General features: G+C 55.9%; 1 protein-coding gene across 1 annotated transcript; it reads right to left on the bottom strand.

Annotated features, from left to right (window-relative positions):
- Window positions 1-1,937: 1,937 nt before the first annotated feature.
- Window positions 1,938-3,692, bottom strand: SMIM32 (small integral membrane protein 32). The gene has a single exon (XM_090289460.1). It carries the CDS (start codon window positions 2,962-2,964, stop codon window positions 2,653-2,655), a length of 312 nt encoding a protein of 103 aa, XP_090145586.1. The 5' UTR covers window positions 2,965-3,692; the 3' UTR covers window positions 1,938-2,652.
- Between the last annotated feature and the right edge of the window lie 7,124 nt (window positions 3,693-10,816).

Genomic DNA, 10,816 nt, shown 5'->3' with positions numbered 1-10,816 from the left:
ATCCCTGCTTTCCAGGGGAGACGGGCTGGGTCCAGCATGAGAGAGGGCCCCCCCTTACTGCTCAACTAGTCTATCACTGGCCTAGAAAAGGGAGTGAAATTACTCAGCATCACAGTACTGACAAAAAGCAGAACTTTAGACTAGTTCTCTCACTTACCCCCCCCCCCCTTGGTTTGTAGATTCCAGTTCTGCGGGCCCTGTTAGCTAGGAGTGTCTTCCAGAAATACCTGTCCATTTGAGGTGTTCAGGTGTTTGGTTTCAGTGGCCGAGGCCATTGCAGCCCTTTAGAGGCATCAGACGGATGCTTCCCAAGTTGTCTCCGTCTTAGCACTTCTTAGCTGTAACCTGTGCGTTGGGCCAGTACTTTATTAAGGGATCCCGACAGCCTCCCAGTCACTCTGACACTAACCGATTCTGGCCCAGGAGCACCAGGGGACCTGTAAGCCTGTCGCCCATTCATGTCCTCCCCTGCAAGGACCAGCCCTTGCGTTTGTTTGTGGGCCAGCTTCTCCTTAGCGTGTTGGGTGCTATCATGTTATGTTGGTTATGCTGTTTAATATTATGTCATAGAGCTAGGTGATATACTCACTTCACAGATGAGGAAACATGCTGAGACAGATAAGTAACTTGTGCAGGGAAGCTTGGATTTAAACTCAGACAGTGTGACCCCAAGGCGTGCGCTTCTGACCGCTGCACACTGCCGGCAGCTGTAGCTGTGGGGAGATGTGGACGTGGAATACTCTGCCTCTACATTCATCTACTCCTCACAGCCCCCAGATCGAGGCCTCCGTGTCCCCCATGTCAGCACTGTGTGACGTCATGATGCCAGCCAGGGTCCTCATATCTCCTTACATTTATTCCATTTAGTGTCTCTGCAACCAAGAGTCACACAGATTGGCTGCGTTACCCTTACTATGGGCTGGAGAGGTCTGTCTACATTTCTAAAGACAAAACTAAAATGTTCTGTGAGGTTATCACAGAATTAGCACCAAAAGGGCTTGGCTTGTGTCAGCTCTCCAAGACATGGGTAAGTAAGCCCAAGGCGAAACGCTTCTGCTCGTCTGCTGCCTTGTGGGCTAGGAGCCAGGAGGGGCTTGGGGACGGGCTGGGAAGTGGTGGTGAGGAGCCCTGGCCTGAGACTCCGGCCCTAGCACGCATTTTCCCAGCCTCAGCCTGAGTCCTTAGACAGGTTTCTGTGTCTGACGACCCTTACCAAAGGTCTGCAGAATTGTGCGCCCCTATCTATTCTGCCAGAGGCAAGTGTCCTTAGCATTCTGCAGAGTCCCAACACCTGAATGGCCCCCAAATGCTTTAGAGCACTGGATTAAATAATCTACCAAATCGTTTTTTAGTCAAACATTCTTTCGGTTCCAGTGCCCCACTGAGCCAGGTGACTCCTGAAACTATTTTAAACGCCTATATAAGTCTCCCTAGAATTAGGTTCACTTTAAAAATGGTCATGGTTATTACAAGTATTTATTTTCCCTCTCGAGTTCTTTAAGAATGTCTCCTGGTGGGTGGGGTTTACTCATTCATTGCTTTCTGCTGTGCTCTTCAGAGCTGACCTCCTGCTTAGTTTGGGAAGAAGTGCTGAGCAGCTGACCCCGTCTGATCCTTAGGCCCTTCCTTCACCAGCTGGTCGTGGGCCAGAAACCGCTCTTGGAAGGGCTCAGGCCCAGGGAAGGGAAGGTCACCATGGAGCCCTGTTTCAGGGTATTTTTGGCAGCAATTCCTCTGATACCAGCTCTGAAAACACTTTCCAGAGCAAGCACCTGACCTACCGCCGGGAAGAAGAGCTGGAGAAGAGGGGAGTATCATTAAAACTGACCTGGGCCCCCGGCAGGAGGAGGGCTGTGCTGGGCTCTCAGGCTGTCCTGCCCTTGTCCCCCTTTCCAAAGTGGCGCAACCAATGACCAGAGCGTTCTTAGCACTGAGTCTAATTTGGTGAAATTTTATTGCAGAAATGCGGCCCCTGGAGATGTGGGACGTGGATCCCCACCATAGGGTGCTGAGGGTGGGACCCTGTGCCTCTAGACCAGCTTCCCCTCCGCCCGTGCCCACAAAGAAAACTAGGTCCTCCGATCAGGGTGGGACCTAGTGAAACTCCGCGTTCCCCCACTTCCCCTAGGGCACGCGGTCCCCGAGGGCTATCACTCCACAAAGTCTGGCTGCGTTCACGCTCGGGTCCGAGTGGGGTCCTCGGTGTCAAAGAATGAGAGAGGCGGAGTGGCCACGGGAAGACAGCCACAGGGCAAGCGAGTCACACGGGCAAGTGCCGGCTAGTTGCGCGCTCGCGGTGCTGACCCCTTCCATGCGCAAAGTGAGAAAGTCATCAGGCAGCGAGGAAGGCACCCGAGTCCCCGCGGCATTCCGTCTTTCAGGAAGGTCCCAGCGGGACCCGCTGTCCCGGGGAGAAAGGCTGACGGGATCAGATCCTTAGTACCCCGCGCCTACTAGGAGTGGGACCCTAGGCAGCCCTGATGCCTCCGACTCCCTTTACGCCCAGGTGCCACTCAAAGTCGGGAAGGGTCAGGGCGCAGTGTGCCCAGGGGTCGGCCTCCCTCTGCGGCCCGGGCCTCCCTGTGCGGTTCACACCTTCTGCTCGCGGCGAAAGCAGGGCCTGGCACCCGCCGGCCCTGGCTCTCTGGGCTGTTACACCGGCCGCGTCTTCCAGGGCGCACGGGCGTCGCGCAGCGAGCGGTCGTGGGGCAGCGCGGCGAAGGCCGAGTGGCGCAGCTGGCAGCCGATGAAGAGGACTATGAGCGCCACGGAGAGCAGCAGCAGGAAGAAGAGCAGCAGGTAGGTGGGCAGGTCGGGCTTTGAGGCCACTCCGTCCCGCATCCCGCGCGCGGTGGCCAGCTCCAGCGGCAGAGCGCCCTCCGCCTTGACCGTAGCGGCCAAGGCCAGCGCGCCGCCTACCGCCGCCTCGGGGCCACCGGTGGTGTTGAACACCTCGCCGTACATGGCTCGCCGGTCCCCGGCCGACTTGCTCACTGCGCCTCGCGCGGGCCGGCGCTGCCCGGCGCCTCCATGGCGCCCTTCCCGCCCTGCTGCGCGTGACCAGCCGGCAGTCGGTGCCCTCGGGGCCGCTGGGGCCTCAGAGCTGGGGCTGCAGCGCGCCCTCGCCTCCGCGCTTAGCTCTCCTCCCGGCAGGCTGGAGGACCCCGGGTTCGCAGCTGGACGGCTCCGCGACCGCGCTCCTCGGGCTTTCCCGGTGTCTCGCCTTCGCCACCCGCAGTACCGGATCCCGCGTCTCGAGGTTTTACAGTTGTCCTCTCCACTCAGACCTCCACCTCCGATGAGCTCTGCGTTCCGGGGCGCCTGGGGGCTGCAGCGGCGGCAAGAGGTGCCTGGTGAGCGGGGCCGCAGCTCGGGCCCCTGCTCGGCACCCTCGGACGCCGAGTGCACCGAGGGCGAAGGCCGGGAGTCCGCGTCTTCCGGCGCCGCTGCGTCTCGGAGCAGTCCTGCAGCCTCGAGTCCCTGTCTAGACGCCCGGTGTGCGGGGAGCCTGTCCCACTCCCGCGGGCTGCTGAGCTCCTGTCTTGAGCAGGAGACTGAACGCTGAGGCTGAGGTGGCTCTGAGCGAACACAGGCTCCGGGTGGGGGGCGGGACTGGCAGAGGCTGTCCCGGAGGAGCGGCTGGGAACCAATGATGGTGAGAGAGGACAGGGCTGTGACTGCCCGGCCCAACTTCGCATCACTCACGTACTGAGGGAGTGCAGAGAGGAGGGAGAAAAAAAACACAGGGTCACAGACTGACAGACTAAGAGACGAGTACAGAATTAACAGAGACAGTGTGGACAGCAAACCGATGCGGAGACAAGGCTCAGCCAGGCACGGGCACCTGCTTTCGTTCTGCTTGACATTCTCTGCCCCAGCCAAGCCTGGCTGGCGCAGAACCCGCTGCCTGCGGGATCTCAGGCAGGTCGCTTGCCTCGAGGGGAGGCCAGGGGCACTCCCAGGCAAACTGGACTGGTGGGTGGCCCCCACAACTCTCTAGGTGTGTCTTGAGGGTACATGTGCTCCCCGCGTCATGAGCTTCCTCACTCAGCTCCCTGGCCTGGCCAGCCTGGCACAGGGGTAAGAGGTGGAGTGATGCTGGCAGCAGCCCACCTGCCCTTAGCAGCCCTGGCGAGGGCTTGGCGGCAGGGACAGAGGTGAGCAGTTAGCAGGACTGAGGCAGGAAGAAGGGAGGGTGGTCTCTTTTTCCAGGGGTCCAGATGCCTCACTTCCTCTGAGAAACCTTCCAGTCCTCTCAGACTAGAATGGCAAAATGGGAACCAATGCCCTGGCCGCTGCAGCCCCCGCACTTCCTAAGAAACACCAGCCACCCTGGACTGTCCATTGGGGGGGGGGGCGGACTTAGGGGAGGCAGGTGAGAGGCCAAGGGCATGAAACAGAAAGAGGTGCTTGTGCTCAGGGTCCTGCACGTGCGGCCAGGAGCGGGGGTGCCTCCTTTCGTGCGGCACCCTAGACGCCTCACCCCCACCCTGGTCCCAGCTCTGCTGCCTGGTCACTTGTCTGCGAACCCAACAGGGCCAGCCAAGTTCACAGCTGTCTTTCTGCTCCTGCCAAGGGGTGCAGTGCGCGGGGAGAGCTTGGTGAGCCCTGGCTGAAGGAAGTGGTGGAAGAACGGGTGAGTTATTCCCCTCTCCCTCCCTGCACCTTACACTTACCCACCCTGGTGACCATGTGAACAACCAAGCTGTGCAGGGCCAGCTCTGGCCTCATCTCCTGCCCACAAATCCCAGCTCAGCCCAGGACAAACGCCTCTGTGAGCTCTCTAACGGTGACCGTGACCGTGTGCGTCAGTGTCCTGCCCCTGCCCCATCCCAGTGTTTGACTGCTGGCTGAGTGAGGTGCTGAGCCCTCCAGGGCAGTTTCCGCTTAGTCCCGTGGAGGGGCTCCTGGGGTCCTCCCTGGACTGGGAGGGGGCTGTGTGTTGTGTGTGTGAATGGAGGTTGGACAGCAGGAGCTGGCAGGGCTCAGCACTGCCCTTCTGCCCAACTTGGTCCTGGGCAACTGCCCAGTGCGCTTCACGTCCATTGGACCTCGAGCTCCGATGCCTGGCTGCTGCTTAGGCCAGCCTCTCTTCGCCCAGACAGGAAGACTGGCTCTGAGCAGGGTGAGGCTCATCTCTGTTAGCACTGGGCAGCCCCCTCGGAGTGGTGATGCAGCAGCCATGGAAGTGGGCCACCTGGATGAGGGACCTCTGTCCCTTTCTCTGAAGGCCTGACCTATTTTGGACAGCATTTTCCTCAGCCATAAGGGTCCCAGGAGACACTGTCAGCCATGAGAGGGCCAGCATGGGGGGCTCCTGGTGAAGCCCCTGCTGTAGTAACCCCCTGGGGCCTGGTAAGTCTTGACTGCAGGGCTTGGAGGGATCTGGCCTGGAATTTCCTCCTGGTGTCCACGTGGGGAGTAACATGGTCCTGCTGTCCCCACTTTTTCTACACTCCACCCATGGGATCAGGTGAGACACCAGGCAGTGGCAGGAAGCAGGGGGAGGTCCTAAGTGAAATCTGGGACTCTACAGTGGAGTTTATGGTAATTCCTGGTCCTGCTCGGGAAACATGCTGTGACCATTCAGGAAGTGGGTTTGGAGCAGGTGGGGTCTGTGAAGGGGTTGGTGTGGATGGTGGCGGGGAGGGGTTCCCTGTAGCTCCATTGCTTCTGTTGGGGTTTAGGAGGGGAAATCTCTGAACCTGGGGTCACTGGTACTGCTCATTTTTTTCCTGCAGCTGCTGCTTCATCATCATATCGAATTTTGCTGAAGTAACACGTGCCAAGTCTCACAGCCTGTGAATGATAGAACTGGGACTTGAACCTGGGCAGCCAGGCTCCAGAATCCATGCTCTCAGCCACTCCCACAGCTGCCTCCAATGCCACTCACGGACCTCTTCCCACAGGCCAGGCAATGGCTTGGACCTCAGCGTGACCTTTCTCCTCATAGCCACCTGCGAGGTGGGCGCTGCTATCTCCTGCATGTTCCCAAGGAGGAAGTTGGAGCCTTGAGAAGTGGAGTCACTTGCCAAGGTCACACAGCTAGGTCATGGTGCAGGGGAGCCTCAGATTCTGTGCCCTGTGCTTGTCCATTCATCTTTAGTTGTTTTTTCTAATGGGAAACTTGACAAAGAGCACAGGATTACACTGCCTTGCATTTTGGTCAAGTTGGAAGAGTTCTCTTGTCTGTTTTTTGGGGGGAGGGGCCTTTTGGTTCCAAAGTAGGGAGGGCACTGCTTCTTTTCCAAAAGATGTTCAGAGCCCCAAGAGGACAGTTATGTTCCCTGACTGTCCCTGGGCAGGAAATGAAACAAGGCGGGAGTTGAGTAAATGCAGAGATGAAATTTACACAGCGTTTTACACAAGCCAGAGTGACCTTCTGTTAAGGGAGCTTTGTATGCCCACACATTTATGTCTTGGAAAAGATTGTAAAGGGCTCAGAGGTTGGCTTTGACAGGCGGAGGTCACAAGGCGGGGACCCCAGAGCGACCTCTTCCCCATTACATGGTTGCAGAGTGACACACGTGCCTTCCCCTCCAGCCCGTCTGTGGAGAGACCAAGAAAGGTGAGGCCGGGGTGCCTTTCCTGCCACCGTAAGGCCATCTGGCATTTGTTTAATGGAAACTTGGGAGACTGGGAGCATCAGAGCCTCTCGTTTTCATAAACTGCTGCTCGGGCCAGTGGTGCTTGGTGAAGCCATTTCTGTTTCTTCTGCACACTAGGGGAATTATTATTAAACTGCTCAGCATCACCCAGAGGCTGGGGTGAAGAGCAAGGGTGACATGTTGCTGTCTGAAGGCTGGAGTTTGTTGCTGCTCGCTGGGTGCATATCCAACCATTTCGGAACAGCTTCCATTCCCTTGTGAGTGTGGAGGTGCCCAGCTTGCAGGTCTTTCCTTCCAACTATCACCCCTGGCAATGCTCTTTCTTGTTTTTGTTTGTGGTTTTGTTTTTACCGATGGCTTTGGCAACTGTAGTGACTGGAGGCTTAAGGTTGCATTTTTTTACCACTTTGGAACTCAGCAGCCAGAAGGCCAAGCCCGGGCTCTGAAATGAAGAGGTTTTCCAAGTGGTAACAGGTAGTCATAGGCTTAGAGAATGGGCAGCCAGAGCTCAGGGGTGCACTCTGGTTCTCAGAGTGGGGTCACTGGAGAAAGGATGGGCGTGAGGGAGAGACAGTTCTGTAAGGGGAGCACTCACAATGGGGCTCCCCTCCTAGAAACGGTGCCTTGGCCTCTGTCCCCTGATCCTGTGGCCTGTGGTGTGTCTCACAGGGTCAGATGGCGGGAAGGAGAGGCAGTGATGTGGCTCATGGGGCTACCTGGGGCTGGGAGTCTCGGAAGAGAGGTACAGACGATGGTCCAGGCCACCAGTCGCCCCACCCATAGTCGAGGGCAGCACCAGCTGTCGAGACCTGGCTGAGTCAGCAAGAAGCTCTGGGATTGGGAACCTGCAGGAAGGGGTGTACCTTCTGCCATCAGTACATCCACCTCTTGGCTGCCTCCAGGGTGAGCTGTCTGCGCAGCCTGCGGAGCGTGGGGCCAGGATGGGGAGCAGCAGCAGGCGCAGGCTTGAGCTTGTCTCCAGACTCTGCCCTGAGCAAGGCTCCCGGATGGGCAGGTAGAAGCTGACTTCCCTGAATTTCAGCGGGTTAGTCCTGGACCTGTGTGGACTGGCACCTCCTCCCTACTTACCCCTGCCCCCCGCTCCAAAGGCCAGGTCCCGCCTGCAAACCAGGTCCTTTAGAGAAGTCTCTACGTTCTTGAGGCAGCTGGTCTGGGCCTCCTGCAGACCCTGAAGTCACTTTGCACTTTAACAGGGGTCAGATAGGAGAGGCATCCTGACAATGTTCATTCTGCACATCCTTCCTCCTCCTTCACTTAAAGTATGGAGGTGTATTTTCTTGGAGCAGCCAAAGAACTTACACACATGACCCATGGGCATGAACAGCGGTGTGGGGTTGCCTGAGGGTGTAGGGGTGTCGGGTGGAGGGGGGCAAAGGAGGAAAAGTTAGGATAATTGTAATAGCATAATCAATAAAATATAATTAAAAAATAGGTGGATTTCCATCTGTGACTAGAAGGAGGAGGAAAATTTAAGTTTACAAAAATTGGGAGCATATTCTGTTAGGAATAATTAGGAAATTATTCCAAAAACATTCTTTCTAATCCATAAAAGAAAATTATGTTTTTCTCCCAAAATTTAAATACAACAAAGCCAACAACAACAGCAACAAAACAACTTGGCTTTGCTCGCATAAAACTTCTAGGGGATCCCTGTAATCTTAATTTAGGGTAAGTCCTACCCCATAGCCAGTCACCCCTGCTCCAAACCTTCCCTTGGCCAGGGGCTGGGGGCAGCTCCCATGTCTTTCCTGGTCCTTCCTGCACGTTAGGCAGTGTCACCTTTGGGGTGGGGGCGGGGTCTTGGGGCAGAGCAGTCGGGGGGTGTGTGGTATGGGCGGAGAAAGGGCCCTTCACCAAAGAAGCAGCACAACGGTTATAAAAAATCCTGAGAATGTCCTTTCTGCTCTGTCACTTCTTGACAGGGAGGGAGGTCCAGGGACTGATTCTTGAGGAAATGTGATTATTTTAAAAATGTGTTCAGGGAGAGAACGGAAGCTGTCCTTTCAGTGGTATTTTAAAACCTAAATTGGGAACTACATCAGCATTGCCATTTTATGCTGAGGCCACAGGAACCCCACCTGCTCCTCCCCTGGGGCTTGGCTCCCAGGTCTGAGGCCAGGGTGTCTCCATCCTGGAAGGTTTCCTCTGGGGAGGCAGATATGGTCCCTGCACCCCAGTACTGCTGGGGAGGGAGGTTCACCTCCCCTCCGGAGAAGGTGGCCTGTGGGCTCTCTGTGGAGTGGGCGAAGCAGGTCGGATGATTCAGAATCATCGGAACCTTTGAGGGGACACACTCCCCCAGAAATGGCACTGAGTGGATTTTCTCAACATGACAACTGCAACCAAATAGGGAAAGTGGGAAGCTTGGGGGTATGAAGGGCATTTTGAGATCTGACAGCTCAGCATCTAGCACAGCCCAGCCCTGGATCCCCCCACCCAGGCAAGAAAGGCAGCGTTGGCTCTGCTCTGCAAAGGTTGCCGCAGGCTGTGGGGCAGCTTCTGCAGGAACTGGGCCTCTGCTCCTCCTAGGCTCCTCCTCATGGTGCCTGCTCTCCCAGCTCCTGCAGATTCATGCGCAGAGCTCTCTAAGCCCAGGTTCTGGCCCCAGCCGCAAAGATTCAGACCAAGGATTTGGAGCTGGGAGTGTACATGTTCGTGTGTGTGTGTGTGTGTGTGTGCCTGCATGCGCATGGCCTGTGTGAGCATTGACCAAGATGTCCCCTGTGTTTCCTGACACCTGTGACCCTTCCTTGCAGGCAGGTGAGTGTCAGACTGTCCAACATTAACTGCCTCCAGGGAGGAACCGCAAATTTAACAAAGGAATTAAATGATTTTTTTTTTTCAGTTTCAAAAATCGAGGCCTAGATATAAGGTTTGGAACAAGATATGAGTTGGGGCAGGGCTGTGGCCAGCAGATATGGCTCCTTTGGGTGAATTATAAAACGTGTCTTTCTCCTCGGCAGCACACAGGCAGATGGTAGCCCTTGCCCCTCAGCAAGGGGCACTGCTGCAGCTCAGCCCGATGTGGCAGCCCCGAGGAAGGGCACACTTTCCCATCTCTGCAGTGAGGTGAGATCTCCCTGATCTTGGGGCAGGGTGGGGTGGATGTGAGGGGGCACGGAGACCTCAGATGCTGGTGGGTCCCTGAGAGGGGCTCTCTCTGCCTGGGGAAGGATGACCGAAACTGGATAGTTTTGGGGAGGAGGATGCAGAGGGAGATGATAAACAGCTTTCTTGGGTGAAGACCTAGGGAGGCAGAGGCCCTCAGAGTGTGGACGGCTTCCCCAGCCCCAGGGGTTGTGAGGTGGTAGAATAATTCCCACAGGTCCACCTAAGTGTGCTAGAAAGTGCCCAGAGCACACAGCCGGCTCTCCCTTCTGGAGCCCTGGCTGGGTCGCTCAGTTGGTTGGAGCATCATCCCTATACGCCAAGGTTATGAGTTCGCTCTCCAGTCAGGGAACCTATAAGAATCAACCAATAACTGCATCAATAAGTGAAATAAGGAGTCGATGTTTTTCCCTCTCTCTCTCTAAAATCAATAAAAATTTTAAAAAGAAGGGATGGGAATGAGGGTCCACCTTAGCAGTGACCTGCAGGACTGACCTTTAGGAAGCAAAGAGGACAGCAGGTGCTTGGTGGACGTCCATGCAGAGGACTGTGGGTGGGTGTCCACCCACTCGTCCTTAGCCCACAGGCGTTAGCTCAGTGCAGGAGAGGAGGTGTGGGCACCTGGAGCTGAGACTTACCCATTTTAGTGGAATAGTTGGGGGTTTGGGGGGGCGGTGGGGGGCTCCACACAGAGATTGACTAGGGGAAGAATAATGTTACACCTCGTACCCACTTGGGTTCGTAGGTTAAGACTGATCCAAATATGTACAGAAAACTGAAAGTAAATAATGATCTCTGTGTGATGGGATTAAGGGCAATTTTCCTTTTCTTTCTGAGTGCTGAGGTTTTTGAAAATTTCTCCAGTAACTGTGGTTTACTTTTGTAATGAGAATAATAATTTTTAGAAAAACAGTAAAAGTAATTTGCTTTTTTATTTCTCTCTCCTCTCTGGAGTCCTTGGTCCTTAAGTGCTTTCTCCATCCTGCTGCTTCCTGCAGACCCTGGAGCCTGACCTGAGAGGTCCTGGAGCCACAGGCCCTGATTTATGAGACAATAGCATTTGTTACCAGGACACTTGA

This window comes from Furipterus horrens, unplaced genomic scaffold (assembly GCF_987537825.1).
Source record: "Furipterus horrens unplaced genomic scaffold, mFurHor1.1.pri manual_scaffold_10, whole genome shotgun sequence".
Classification (NCBI taxonomy): domain Eukaryota; kingdom Metazoa; phylum Chordata; class Mammalia; order Chiroptera; family Furipteridae; genus Furipterus; species Furipterus horrens.
The sequence above is the reverse complement of the archived record's forward strand: the minus strand, read 5'-3'. Positions and strand labels throughout refer to the sequence as shown.

Coding starts and splice junctions, on each gene's coding strand:
- SMIM32 (XM_090289460.1), bottom strand. CDS start 2,964: ATGTACGGCGAGGTGTTCAACACCACCGGTGGCCCCGAGGCGGCGGTA.